At 42.0% G+C, this 14,851-nt stretch overlaps 3 protein-coding genes across 5 annotated transcripts; 2 read left to right on the top strand and 1 right to left on the bottom strand.

The window, feature by feature from the left end:
* The first annotated feature begins 546 nt into the window (after positions 1 to 546).
* On the top strand, positions 547 to 2,315 carry LOC6623259 (uncharacterized). Its single transcript, XM_002046078.4, has 2 exons — positions 547 to 758; positions 848 to 2,315. Exons 1-2 carry the CDS (start codon positions 739 to 741, stop codon positions 1,293 to 1,295), a joined length of 468 nt encoding a protein of 155 aa, XP_002046114.1. The 5' UTR covers positions 547 to 738; the 3' UTR covers positions 1,296 to 2,315.
* A 7-nt stretch (positions 2,316 to 2,322) lies between these two features.
* On the bottom strand, positions 2,323 to 5,693 carry Trhn (tryptophan hydroxylase). 2 transcript variants are annotated; one of them, XM_032435514.2, is made up of 8 exons: positions 5,615 to 5,693; positions 4,507 to 5,090; positions 4,024 to 4,189; positions 3,903 to 3,953; positions 3,564 to 3,845; positions 3,378 to 3,504; positions 2,799 to 3,031; positions 2,323 to 2,728 (listed from the first exon to the last, which is right to left on the bottom strand). In XM_032435514.2, exons 2-8 carry the CDS (start codon positions 5,072 to 5,074, stop codon positions 2,440 to 2,442), a joined length of 1,716 nt encoding a protein of 571 aa, XP_032291405.1. In that variant the 5' UTR covers positions 5,075 to 5,090; positions 5,615 to 5,693; the 3' UTR covers positions 2,323 to 2,439. The 2 variants fall into 2 exon arrangements, with proteins under 2 accessions (XP_032291405.1, XP_002046115.3); XM_002046079.4 differs by having other exon boundaries at positions 5,538 to 5,693.
* A 3,746-nt stretch (positions 5,694 to 9,439) lies between these two features.
* On the top strand, positions 9,440 to 14,117 carry Aplip1 (JNK-interacting protein Aplip1). 2 transcript variants are annotated; one of them, XM_002046080.4, is made up of 5 exons: positions 9,440 to 9,743; positions 10,477 to 10,847; positions 11,364 to 12,139; positions 12,631 to 12,815; positions 12,879 to 14,117. In XM_002046080.4, the coding sequence occupies exons 1-5, from the start codon at positions 9,643 to 9,645 to the stop codon at positions 12,949 to 12,951; spliced, it is 1,506 nt and encodes a 501-aa protein (XP_002046116.1). In that variant the 5' UTR covers positions 9,440 to 9,642; the 3' UTR covers positions 12,952 to 14,117. The 2 variants fall into 2 exon arrangements, with proteins under 2 accessions (XP_002046116.1, XP_015031044.1); XM_015175558.3 differs by having other exon boundaries at positions 9,441 to 9,743; positions 11,343 to 12,139; positions 12,879 to 14,116.
* Positions 14,118 to 14,851: the final 734 nt, after the last annotated feature.

A 14,851-nucleotide genomic window follows, 5' to 3' on the forward strand; every position in this document is an offset into this window, starting at 1 on the left:
TGGCTCATCTGCAGACACATTAAAAAGCATTAAGACATAAATACATATTGAAACATGGAAGAACATTAGGAATAGGAATCCAGCCTTATCGCCGAAATGCACGGCCATTTATCAGCCTAATTCTGAGCGCTGTTTGAAAATCGAGCGATCCGTCTTCCATTCAGTTGAGTTCCAGCAAGAGCCGAGCGAGGTTTACACGCAGCTCAATTTAATAGCAATAATATATAATAAAACAAGACTTCTTAATTTTGATAAGAATTAACAAAATTAACAAAATTGTATACACTCAAATAATTAAACCCAACTAAATCTATCTAAACGGAGGCGTAAAGTGCAACAAATCATAAATAATTAGCTTCAAATAAAAACATTTTCAATATTATTTGAATAAATAAAATAAAATGCTATAAAAATAAATATATATATATATATATATGTACATAAGTATATATACATTTTTATAAATAAGTAGAAAAGAAAACTATAATTTTTATAATTAAAGTATATATGCAAACGGAATTATAAATGTGTGAAGCAGCATTTTAAAATCGAAATCTAAAAGACAGTATATAAAATATATAAATATATATATTCTAAATAATATATATATATATAAGCTCCATATAATCACACACATTTCGCCTGACTGATAAGCCAGACTGAGTTCTTGGTGCAGGCGAAAAAAAAAAAAAAAAAACATCTTCAAGACGCGTTGCAACTTTTGAACTCGGCGCTGCGATGATTTCCCATACCGTGAGGTGAGCATAGAGAGCGCTCTATATATATATATATATAGAGCAGCATGTCGCCCGATAAGCGAGTATTAAATTCGACTTGCCATTTGTAGAGTATTCAAGCTGATGTATATCGTGGCTGGCATACTGATTAGCAATGAGGAAATCTGCGATACGGTCGATCGCATACAAATCGCGCCACGCGTCGAAATGAAGCCCGAGCCGGAGCAGCGCGGCGGCGGCATTGGGGGCATCGGTGGCGTGGCGACACGGCCGGAACGCGATTCGCCCAAATCGAAGCGACGCAGGAAGGTGAGCGTCACCGGACTGGCCGGCGGCATGGTGCGCGGCGTCACCAGCAAGGTGACCAGCCAGGTGACCAGCCGCATGGGCGCACACTGCAGCTGGCTCTACAACATGCCCCTCATCCTGGGCCAATGGCGCCGGCTTGCGCTCAGCTTCACCGTCTGGACCATACCCAACTGGCTGCTCGAGTACACGTCCAGCTACATCAGCCGAAAGTTCTTCATCAACAGCGACTGTGATATGATCTACAAATAGTCAGCCTCTCTCTCTATATATATATATATATGCCCCAGCATCTGATCTGGGCATTATAGTTACACTACACGAGCTGTCCAACAACTGCAGCAGAAAGTTTTTTTGGTAGCCCTCAAGTATATATAGTATAGCTATTGAAGAGCCCTGTTCCATGTGAACTAGTCTCGCCGAGCAACTATCCGGCTCCAAATAGGCGAGGCTGCTTCTCCTAGCTGCAATTAGTACATATCCCAACACCCAGTCGGATCGGTTCACTATATCTTGTAGATGCCATAGGCAAGTCTGAAGTAAAATCTTATAGTCTTGCATCAAAACTTGGGCGTTGCTTAGTCAACAATATTTTGGCACAAGTTTTTATACGCCCGACAACTATATTATAAAGAGGTCATAGGAAGAATCGCGCGAAATTTAAGATTCTCTGTGAAAATTCTCTTTGTTTTCTAGGCTAAATCGGACTACTTTAACACACAGAGTTTCCATAGCAAAGATCGTTTTATTACTATATATATAATCTATATATATTAAACTACTTTGTTAATATTTAGCTTATGCATGAAAAAGTGTTTTGATTTGTTTCAAAATATCTTGAAGAAAGTCAACAATTACGAGCATATATTTAAGTGGTCCATTATATCTTATTAGTAGGAAAGATATGTCAAAAATTTATAGATTACCTTTATTTGTTCTTATAGATTATGGACTTTCAAGAAACTCAAGATAAGATTGTTTAGGGTCCAATGCAAAAGAATAAATATTTTATGTATATCAGTTAAGTATACGTAAAATATTTAAATTTCATTCTAACATGAATCAAATTTATGAACTCTGCAAGAAATAAATTCCTGTTCCTCCCCAAAAGGAACCTTCTGCCCCCTCTGTTCTCTCTACCCCTCTCCCACTTCAATTTCTCTCTACTTAAAAGTTGAAGAAGACACACAAAGAAGTGAAATTTATTTAAGTTTTAGTGCTAAGATGCAATAGTTAGACATAAGTTGAAATAAATTAAGTGTTTGCCAAACATTTAGACATCGATTTGCATATTGAATATAACTTGTATATATATAAATATCTTTTAAGTTTGCGGTATATAGCATATGGTCCCAGCGTAACAAGGTTTCGTCCTATTTCGCGATGTTGGTCTCCTCTAATCGCCCTCGGCTATGTAATGCTCCGTGTTGTCTGGACTGTTGCCGCCGCCGGCGCTGCCGGAGCGTACATTGAGGCTATTGTGCAGCATATTCGCTATGCTGTCCACGTCGAGATTCTCGTCCGTGGCCGAGATCTTGCGTAGAGCGGAGCAAACGATGCTCAGATCGCCCTTCAGCTCGCTGACCACGGCGGTTATCTTCTGGGCATTGGAGAGAACTTCCACGCTGCTCGTGTAGGGATTGTAACGTACCCCAAACGGACGCTGGATGCTCTCCGCAAAGGCTCTAAAGAGAGCGGGAGAGAGAGAGAGAGAGAGACTCGAAGAGAGGCTGGAGATATTAAAGGGTCACCTACCGCATTTTTTCCTTGGCCTCCTCGAAAGAGTCTGTATAGTAATAGGCATTCTGATAGGATGTGATGATGCACTCCTCCTTGCAGGTCAGCTCCGGATCGAATTTCTTGATCTTATCTTGTGCCGTAATGGCATGCTGTAGCTCCGCCACAGAGCTGAGCAGACCGGCGCCGTAGACCTTAAAGCTGTTGTCCGCCTGCTTGCACAGGCCAAACTCGACAGTGAAAAAGTACAACTACAAAGCGGAAAATTACTTAAAGATCATTCAAAAAGGGGAAACTAAAGCTCAGCATCGGTTAATTCAATTGAAACCAACTCTGATACTCAATCAAACCGAAAGACTCGAGCCGAAGTCGAACAAGCTCGATCAAACGCAGTTCGAACAGGTTCAAGGCAAAATATGCCTTGCATGCTCGAACTTATTTGTTGCGTTTGTTTCGAGTATTCGATAGACTCCATTTGTTAACCACAACTCAAACAGCTCGAGCTAAGTTTATTTGAATATTAACGCGCTCGTTTTTTCGATTTGTTTAAGTATCCGATACGCGTTTCGATTAACTCATAATACCAAGTACACACACCGTGGCCAGCTTCTCAATGTCCGCATCGCAGGCGCCCAGCGAGGCGAGGCCAATCTCCTGTGAGAACTGGGCAAAGCTCGAGTTGGCCAACAGCGGCATGTGGCCCAAAAGTTCGTGACAGCAATCACTGGAATTTGTAACACAATTAACACACACACATACACACACACACACTCGGACACATACGGCTCAGGCGTGTAGAAGGGATCCGAAGAGTGCCTTATGTACTGCGTGCAGTGGAACACGCGAAAGGCCAGCCCGGAGAGAAAGTCACGGGGCGAGAGATAACCAGCGACGGGACGCAACTGGAAGCCCGTCTTGCGCTTCAGATAGCTGCTGACATCCTGCAGCTGGGGCAGATTGTCCTCACGATAGCCACAAAACTTGACCAACTCCGGCCAGTTCTCCATGTACTCGGGCACCGCGTGCAGCTGATAAAGGCGATGCAGCTCCAAGAAGACGGTGCCCCTGCCCAAAACAACAAAGTTGCAAAAGCAACAACACGATAATTGAATTGCCACTTACCAAGTTTTCACCTCCTCCGGCGTGTACTGCACGCGTGGAATGGGATTGCCGCTAAGAGGAGGAGCAAGAGGAGGCAGGATATAGCTGAGTTTTAGGAAAGAAGGGAAGCCGCTGCACTTACTGCTTGAAATTGTTGGCTATGGCCGAGAACTGTTCGCGGCGCTTGCGATAAATGGGATCCTTGAAGCCGGGATGGTCGGCATCCAAGTCGGACCCATACATGAGCACATTCTGCGCCTGATCCAGGTCGGATATCTTGCGCGGAAACCAAACCATGTCACCAAAGTCTGCGTCATATGGGAAAATCAATTTACAGAAGGCAAATCAAATTTCAAAATATTAATTTCCCCTTATACCCTCTATTTGGAACTGGACAAAGGTTAGTTTTGTTCTTGATACATCTCTTGAAGCCCATTGGAACTTTTATTAGCCACATCGTATTGAGCTATTCTTACTCAGTTTTTAAACAAGCGTTCTTCTATCCGTTAATTCCATGGGAATTAGGCTTTGATATATTCTTGCTAGGTTTCAATTCTATTCCATAGAGTATTAGAGACCCCTCACTCTTCGTAAGTATCAAAAGGATTTGGATGCAGGTACTCACCAAAACTGGAGCAGGCGGACAGGGAAGGCGCCCGGGCCAAAGTGTGCGCATTTACGGACGTATAGTTGACCGAGGCGACCTCGCGATTGAGCATTTTCACCACCTGATCCAAGCGGCGTGGATCGCACTCAACATCCACCAGGACATCGGCCTGATTGCAGCTCGCCTCCACGGGCGACAGCTCCAGGTGCAGCACATTGATGCCCAGCTCCTGGAAGACCTGCAGCGCGCGAGCCAAGTTTCCCACCTGGTTCTTCAACGTGAACAAAATGGAGATGCGCTCGCCGCCGGCCGCAGGCGGACGCCCTGCATCGCCGGGCAGGCGCGCCGGCTCGGCGGAGCCACCGTTGCTCCGTTCCTGCTTGTTGGAGGACGAGAACAATAGAAAATTGTCGCCAGGTGCCGAGGCATGTCGGGCGAGACTTGCGTGCGTTGAGGAAGCCCCCGCCGCCGCCGACTCCTTCTTGAGCGTGTGCAGCGGACTGCCCTGTTTGACGGCCCATTCCTGTTCGCCGCTGCGGTACAGCCACAGGCCCAGCAGACTCTTGCCCGATGCGCTCATTCTCATATGTATATATGTGAGGCTGGAAGAAATTGCCCGGCGTTGGCCGGTTCAAATTAATATTGCTGAAAATGCAAAAGGCAGCGAAAATCAACCCAGCACCACGCCACTCAAGTTGCGCCCAGACAGAACAATTAAACCAAGTAAATATATCCAAAAATATTTTTCTCTCTTTCGACTACTCGTTGGTTCAAACCATAAGCTTTTTATTGGAGCTCTTAGCCTACTCTCTCAACTATTTGAGTTATACTTTTAACATTATTACTGCTTCTTTTTCTGGAAATAATAGGCATAGAGATTAACACATATCAAAATTGTAATGTTGCTACTTGAGTTGAACCAGCGACTTCTCGCTGGCTACCTAATGCACGGACAACCAAGCCAAGCGTAAGTTACTCTTGATGCTCTTAATAGGCTTAACCAAACTTATATCTTCGCGAATAAACCACAGCCCTGTCGTGTTGCTCACTTTCGGCTCAAAAGAAAGTTTTAATATGAAATTTCAATTTTCTAGCTCTATTGTCTTGTCAAGAATAATCCAGTTACTTTTTGGGTTGTGTACAAAATTCACTTTATTTCACTTTTATTCACAAGTGTAGCACACGCGTCGTATACGCAATGCAAACGCAACGGCAACTGCAAGATCCTGCCAAGTCACAAGCGCCTTTTATAGCCAGCCTTGTGGCAGCACACACACACACACACACAAAAACACACACACACACAGACACACACCCATTAAAATACATACATATTCAATTGTATTTATCAAGTGTGCGTAGCGAGATAAATTTGTTCAAGGATATAAAAGCTACAAGTGAGTTTCTTTTGCTCCTCCTCCTTCTGGCAGGCTCTGTCTGTCTGTGTGTGTGTGTGTGTGTGTGTGCGTGCGTGTGTGGGTGGCTGTAGCTCGTTCTGATTGGCCAAATCACGCTGAAATCAGGCTAGCTCTAACACATGACGTCATTTCACTTTCTAATCAGCAGCAACAACATTTAATGCGTTAGGAGTTCGAGTTGAACGTTTATTTTATTTTACTTATTTTTTCTAGTTTTTTTTTTCTATTTTCTGCTGTCAGCGCTTGACTTTCAAATGCGTTTGCTTAATTTATGCGGGCATGAAATACCGTGAAACGAGCTCTACATAACCAAATGGAAGACTTATAGTCAGAAATTCCAACCGATTGGAAAGAAATCGAATAAAATAGCAACAAATGTGAATGTTCGAATCAGTTGAAAAAAATACTAAATAAGAATTTTGTAGGGCTAAGAAAATATTTAATAGAGCAGCACTTCTTACTTATTAAGAACAAATCTACAATCAAAAAAGTTTATTGTCCTAAATTTGAGAAAAAAAATTCCATAAAACGAAAAAGTAATCCGAGCTATCTTTCCGTTGAGCCTTTTCGAGCTGGAAAAGAACTAAATCTTCGAGATAAATTTACTTCAAATTCCTAAAACTTACCCGATTAAATCGGTTATGAATCGAATCGGTTAATACGTAGTAAATTTTAGTTCCCTTTCCGTGGAGCCTTTTCGAGTAGAAGAATTTAGCTCCTGAATACATTTATGCCAAATTCTTTAAACTCAATGAAAAGGTACTTAAAAAACCTTTGTTATTCTAGAAAGGATTGCATCGAATCGGTTATACCTTAGCCAAAGTAAATTTGAGTTCCTTTTTTGTTGAGCATTCGACAAACGAGTACTGCGAATCGGCTATAAATGATAACCGCTTTTCTCATTTTAAAGAAGAGGACATCGAATCTGTTGAGATTAGGTCATGCTAATTTCGAGCTCCCTTCCTGTTGCGCTTTATCGATTTGGAGTAGTCATTTTTTAAAGGAGTGCATCGAATTAAAGTTATATTCGAGTTGCCTTTCCGAGTAGGAAGCGAGCTATACCATCTGCATACATTTATTGCAAGGCACCAAGGCACTTACTGCGAATCGGTTATTGCTTCTGTCACATAAACTTTCACTGGACATCAGTCAAGTCTACGGTATGTGGCATGCGGCATGACAAGGCAACCACTTGATGCGCTCGCCATGCCGTGCCCTGCCTTGCCTTGCCTTGACAATGTGCTGAAAGTTGGGCCCAAGCGGCAGAGTCAATAACAGATAAATGGCAATTTCTTTTGCTTTTGCGGTTCTGCTTTCGCTCCGCTTTGGTTCGCTTTGGGCCACCATTGTTTGCGCTTAGAGAAAAGCAAACAACGGAGAAGGGGGGCAGCTTCTGTTTGAGCAGGAGAAAGTCAAAGTTAGCTACTTGGCTATTAAAATATGCGGGCACAGCCACAGCCACAGCACACACGTGCGTGTGGAACAGGAACGAGCTGATGTGATAAACGTAATGGCTACTACTACTCCACTTTATCCCCTTTCGCATCCCAATCAAAGTGATTGCTGCTGGCCAACAGTTGTGTGATGGATTTATAGCAGATGATTCTTAAAGGCGCCTTTAAAGACAGCAACAGGCCATTTCTCGAAATGAATGAATGAATGAATTGACTGCATGAATGGAGCTTGTGATTTCTGTTGATTTCCGTCTAATTAAGTTAAGGCAGCTTCTGAGCAAGTGGGGCTGCTCAGCTTCTCGAGAAACAGGCATAACTGAATGCCAGATGAATATATACTAGACACATGCACTCGGCCAAAAGGCAAAGTACTTTCGGAACTCACTGTGTAAAAAGGGGAACCTGGTTGGCCTGAGCAGAGCATTTTCAATTCCGCATGCAAAACATTTTGCTTGAGCCCAAATGGAGTTAGAATTACTTCATTTTATATTTATTTATTTAATTCTATATAAAAATTAAGTGCTAAAAGTCTCATTACTCTCCCTTAAAGCATACAAAGATTGAGTAAATTTCACTTTGAGATACCTGCCTCATTTTACAACATAGATCCTTGTGCTTAGGTATGTCTACATATTTGAGTACCTCACTTAAGTTCTAAAAGTTTCATAACGATCGGACCTCAAGCACCGAATTAGATGTGCGATTAATGAAAAAAGAAGCGCAGCTGAATGTTTTCAAAGGGTTCAGGGTATTTCCCATTCGACTAAAGCTTGCCCGCCCAAATTTGAGTTCAAGTTTGTTTCCTACTCAAGTTGCGAATATTCAAGAGCTAAATATTTTTTCCCAGCACTTGGCACTGGATTTCCTCTGAGTGTGCGAGAGCTTGTGCGAGTGCTTAGATGGACGTATTAGTTGGCTTTCACCCTTTATTCAATCTTCATTAGGCCCGTCGATATACTAGCACAAATTAATTATACTTTCTTTTTTGCACTTTGCGTTCTTCTTCTTTTGGTTATCTGCGACTACTTATCTAATTATCTGTGGTTGTCAGCCTTTTAAGCACTTGCTTGCTTAACTAAGTATTTTTTTTCGAAGGATTTAACTATTATTATTATTATTATGACTATTATTATTATGATTATTATTATTATGATTATATTTTTGTATATGTTTATTGTATTGAATCAAAAATAGCATTCATTTTTATTACAACACAGTTAACTTAGGTGGTATTTCGCCAAGCCTGGTTAGGTCCACAGGCTTTATCGTGAGTTGGAGGAGGTCCTTCAAGGATCTTCTCTTGAACCTCCTGACTACAAACCTCCCAGCGAGGTCTCTTGTTGCTGCAAGCGTTCGTTGTATTGTTTGGTGAATGCTTCGACTTGGCTGTCTATCTCCAAGTTGGCGCCACCACGACGTTGTAAACTGCTAGAAGATATGTTGAAATTCTTGGTATAATTGTAGAGTATTTAACGCTGGTGAGTTTGACTCGGGCTGCGAGTTCGAGTCCAGTAGCAGGGTATAAACTGTTTGTAAATTTAATTTTAAATGCCCAACGAGCGAATCTCGAAAGCTTCATTTGGTGTTGGTGGAAGATGATATAGGGTATCCCCAAGTCGATCACTTGCGACTCTTTGTTCTTGTACTTGTTTCTTCTTAACATATCTTTCTATAACTTGGCTGTTAATAGAGGTTTATTTTTCATTTATTTAAGGCATATACCATCCACCCTCTGGCGCCAGAATTTGAATGGACTAGGGCTTCCATCCGCCCTGGAACGTGCCGCAGTGCGTCCGGCTGTGTTGCAAGCAACAGCATTGCAATTCGCGATACTCACCCCCAAAATAAATAATATTTGTAAGGGGTATGCGCATGCGTGCAACTTGTCAACCCCCAAATGCAGTTCCCAGCCAGCTCCAGTACGTCGGCTGGTTGTAAACAAAAACAAGTTGCAAGCGTCGAGAGAGAGAGAGAGAGAAAGGGGGTGGGAGAAAGAGAGAGCGCCATAAGAGAGCACTGGAGCATGCTCCTGACAGCTGAGGCTCGCATAAATTTCCCAGCTGCGAGAGGCAAAGACTTTAGCTTTGGAGTGGACGTCAAACTGAGCTGAAGTACGAGAAATCGACGTCAAGGAAATTATTGATTAATTCAGTTTTGTAGTGAAAAAAGTGTTTCGGCTGCTTGGGGAGATGTTGAATTAGTCGCAAATCCCACGTTTACACTCGAAAGCCACTAACCACATAGTTAGCCTCAATTTGTAGGCGTGGCAGCTGGACAACGCGATGGCCGACAGCGAATTCGAGGAGTTCCGCAGGCCCATCTTTGAGCCACACGCCATAAGCACCACATTCGGCAAGAAGAAGACCACACATGCATTTTACTCGTAAGTGAAAAACCACTTGAAAAATCAATTCAAATGCGTGCGAACACGTGTGCTCGATTCCTATTCTTGACTTGACCCGACCCCGGACGCAGTCAACCCTCGGGGCAACAGCTGACCCAAGGATGGCAAGGATGTGCATCGAAAGATTCCATTGCGTGCTTATGCATGTATATATATTTGCATATACACATGTGCTTGTATATATGATGTACATATATTACTAGCAGGTCTCAGATTTTCCGGATTTTCATTTTCATACCTTGTCCAAGGCTTACTTTGATGATAATTTTATTTGCTGTAAAGCTTTGAAAATTAATTAAAATCACACTTCATCAAAATTAACCTTTAGACTAGCCAACCTTGGACCCACATTTTTCGTCCAAGGCAGCGAATTATACAAAAAAGTGGGACACATTTTCACAAAGACTCTTAATAATGATTTTCATGCCAATCAGACGCAACGAATTAATATTTAATTCAACAATTTTTTTTTATCAATTTTCCACCCACGCTGGTGAAACTTTTCGATCCCCCCTTCTCATCAAAACAAGAACCTATAAATTGTTTAAAAATGCATTTAGCTAGCTTTGCTAGGGCTTAAGCTATGCCTTGTTCATCAATCAATCAATCAGTCTATCAGTCAGTCAATCTGTCAGTCTAGAAAAATACGCCTTCCTCTAGTAAAAACTTTAGCTAATCTCACAATTACCGCTTCACCCTCACTTTTGTGCAGTCTAACACCCAACGACGATCTTGAGGATTCGAATTCATCTAAAAGCGAAGGCTCCGACCAGGAGGACGGCATTGCCGATGGCAAGCTGCAGCGTCAGGTGGAGGATGATGAGTTGGGCGATGGCCTAAAGGTCACGCTCTCCTCGGATGGCTCACTCGATACAAACGACTCGTTCAACTCGCACAGGCATCATCCATTGAATCACCAGGATGCCATTGGTGGCTTTTTAGGCATCAACGGGCTGACCCCGGTTCCTGCTGCTGTCGGGTCAGCTGTTGGCCCAGTTACCAGCACGGAGCAGCTGTTGACACCCAGCGCTGCGGCTACGCGACGTCGCCGCAAGTTGCCGGAGATACCCAAGAATAAGAAATGTAAGTAAGCTGGCAACTAGAGCGTTGCATTGACTAATTCGCTTGCATTTAATTCGGATACTCAATCGAACCAACAAACTCGAGCTTTCTATTCTCATATCAAACTAAGTAGTGTTCGAATTAACCATTCATTAACGCGAACACATTTGAATGTTTGACCAAAGTTCGAACTGCTCGTGTCAGCAATATGTTCGAGCTACCAAAGTTTGAGCTTATCGAACCAGCAACTTGTTCGAGCTAACAAAGTTCGAACTGCTCGAGTCAGCAACATGTTTGAGCTAACGGCACGTGCGATTAGCTCGAACACAATCAATCAAATTTATGTTCGACTCAACTCGTTTTACTGGTTCGAGTATCCGAAACGCAAAACTTATGACTCGATGCATAGTTCTGGCGGCAACCAAGACACTATTTTAGTTACTACCCGCATGCCTGGTTAGAGTTTCCCCCTCGTCCCACGTAGCTAAAGCTAATCTACTCATGGCCTCGTTGCAGCTTCCATTTTGCATATTTTAGGTGGCGCCAATGCCTGCACCCTAGCGGATGAGTTTCGCATGGGAGCAGCAGCTGCGGCTGGAGTAGGAGCTGGAGCTGGAACTGGAGCTGGAACTGGAGCTGGAACTGGAGCTGGAGCTGGATCGGCTGGCTCTTTGCTGGCGCCGCGCACGAATCAGCAGCGCTCGTTTCTAACGCTCAAATGCGGCTATCTGCTGGACGAGGACTCCAGCCCGGACTCGGAGCGTTTGCAGAGCCTGGGCGATGTGGACAGCGGCCACAGCACGGCGCATTCGCCCAACGATTTCAAGAGCATGTCGCCGCAGATCACGTCGCCGGTGTCGCAGTCGCCCTTTCCGCCGGTCTTTGGCGGCGTGCCCTTCGGCCAGCTGGAGATGCTGGAGGCGACACACCGAGGACTGCACAAGTTTGTGCCGCGACACCATGACGAGATCGAGCTGGAGATCGGCGATGCCATCTATGTGCAAAAGGAGGCCGAGGACTTGTGGTGCGAGGGCGTCAATTTGCGCACCGGCCGCCAGGGCATCTTTCCCTCGGCCTATGCCGTCGACTTGGACTACAACGAGTTCGATCCGACCGTGCAGCTGGTCAAGAAGGAGCGCTACCTGTTGGGCTACCTGGGTTCCGTTGAGACACTCGCCCACAAGGGCACCGGCGTCGTTTGCCAGGCGGTCCGCAAAATAGTCGGCGAATACGGCAACTCGCCCACGGGACAAACGTGCATTCTGGAGGTATCCGATCAGGGCTTGCGCATGGTCGATCGCTCGGCGCCGAACGTAAGTCGCGACGTTGCCATATATATACTCTAGAGTCTTGCACAAATCTATTTCAAATGGCATTCGTGATTTGATTGAAATGAAAATCTTCTTGCTTTTAAACGAATGTAACTTGGTATCACTATTTCGAATTGAAATCCCGATTTATAGTCGGCGGCTCAAACCATTGAGTATTGTGTTTGAGTTGAGCAGAGGGGATGTATATATATTCGAAAGTAATTCCAACTACTTGCGAGTAGCGGGTTAATTCGAAAGACTGCTCGCCTTTATTGCTTCTTCTTTCAGCTACTTGTTTGTTTTCGTTGGGTTTGTTCAATTCGAGCGGGCATCCAACGAAACGAAGCTTGAAACGAAACTGAACGAAGACAACTTAACTAATTTCTTCGGTATTCAAAGAAAACGTTTTAAAATGATTGCTAGCAAATGTATTCGTGCAAAACTCTAAATAGACTATACATTTCTCAAGTTCTCTTTCATACTCTTTGCAACAGAACAAAAAGGAGAAGAAGCCCTGCATCGATTACTTCTACTCGCTGAAGAACGTCTCATTCTGCGCCTTTCATCCACGCGATCATCGCTTCATTGGCTTCATCACAAAGCATCCGACAGTGCAGCGATTCGCCTGTCACGTCTTCAAGGGCAACGAGTCGACCAGGCCCGTTGCCGAGGCTGTCGGGTAAGCTAACCCAAAATAAAACACATCTATGATCCTTACTCAAATGCATTCAATTTCTCGCAGTCGCGCCTTTCAGCGTTTCTATCAGAAGTTTATCGAGACGGCTTATCCCATCGAGGACATCTACATTGAGTAGAGAGAGCGCGATCGCGATGCTTTAAAGGAGAAGCAAAAAACGATACTTAAAATACCATATATAGTCTATATTTTTTGTGTGATTATTAATATAAATCAACAAAATTGTTTGGTCTTCGTCAAAAAGCTACAAAATCACACACACACACACAAACAAACACAAAGTGAAAAACCTTAAAACCTTTCAAATAATATCATGCAATAATAATTAAATGGAAAAAAAAGAAGATATCTTAGCTCTATCTAAACTCTACCGGATAACTCTCCCGTCATATTTGTTCGCGAAATTCTTCAAACTGTAAATAATTCATTTTGGTTCGTAAAAAGCACAGACAAAAACGAAATACACAAAAAGAACACAGCGATTAGACAATTTAAGTGTAACTTAGAGAGAGAGAACCGCTAAAAATTCAATTAAAAAACAAATATAATTAAAACGTGACTTCTATAGCAATATCGGAATATATATCCATGCACAAACCAGATGATAAGCTGTGCTCCATCAACTTTTCGCGTCAAATGGAGTTGGCAAACGAAATAAATACCCTAACAAAAAAAAAACAAACAATAAACCATGCATTACACTCAGAGAAAAAGTCCGGCAACTTTTAAGTACAAACCAAAAATTTCTGAAACCTGTTTCGAGTTTTTTTTTTAACTGTAAGTACGAATTTTTTATTTATTTACTTAAATTGAAAATAGTTATATTAAGGATTTCGCAGGTCAGTTAATTTAATTTAATTTAATTTAAGTATAAGCAAAATCTTGTAAGGCTTCTTAACTTTTTTTTTAACAATTTTTTTTTGTATTAAAATCCAACAGAATTTTAAAATATTTAAGAAAAAATATTCTGTAGGTAAACTTACAGATTCTTTGAAGAGAATGTTTGACTTGAGTACAGAGTTTTTCTCTGAGTGTACTGCCTGTGTGGCCAAAGTAGTCTAAGCCTTGAGCTATCAAGATAATATCTCATCTGGCTCTTGTGCAAGTGTTATAAGCTATATATATATGTCAGTTTATGATTTCTACAGAAGTTCATTTAAACAAGGCTCACCCCACACGCAAATTTTCTAGTATTACCTATTATTGAAGGCCCAGTTCTAAGATGTGTAAAACAATTATATATAAAGACGAATATATATGTACTTATACAGAAAACAAAAGGAAATATATATATATATATATAAAATCAGATTATGTTATGTATGCTGATATGAATTGTAACCAGTCGGGACTGCCCGACTAGGAGATACCCTGAACCTAGAGTCTGGATATAGTCTAACCGTTTCTTTCTATACATATGCAAAAATAGGACAGTCTTGATTTACTCCCGTGTTTATAGTCCGATCTTTATCAAATTTACATATATACCAAAGCGCAAGACTTTAATACGATTAAGAGACATCTAATCGGTTATAAATGAAAATGTAAATTTCTACTCAGATCGAAAAAAAAGCAAGGGATTACATCACGTTTTCTTAAAAGTCAAAAGTTTTCTGTTTATCTCTTTGGAATATCTCCGATTAATAACGTCTGATATTGGGTTTTTATACCTTTTTTGGCATTCAATTAAATAAAAAAAAAGTCGACAGGTAACATCAAAGTTGTTTTCCAAAAAACGATTCGTTTGTAAAGTCAACCCTTTTTGTTGATTTAATGGAATATTTCGGCCAAATAATGTCCAATTTTCGAATGATATACCGTTTTTGACTCGCAAGGATCAGTATTATCGGTTGCCATCAAAAAAATGAAAATCAAAATTTTGACCCAAATCGGCAAAAAAAAGTAAGGGATAACATCACGTTTTTTCTCAAAATCGACATCGTTTCGAAAATCAAAACTTTTTCCATGATTTTTTTTGAAATGTTATACATTTTTAAATTCGTACGGATCCCTACTAT

This window comes from Drosophila virilis, chromosome 3 (genome assembly GCF_030788295.1).
Source record: "Drosophila virilis strain 15010-1051.87 chromosome 3, Dvir_AGI_RSII-ME, whole genome shotgun sequence".
Classification (NCBI taxonomy): Eukaryota; Metazoa; Arthropoda; class Insecta; order Diptera; family Drosophilidae; genus Drosophila; species Drosophila virilis.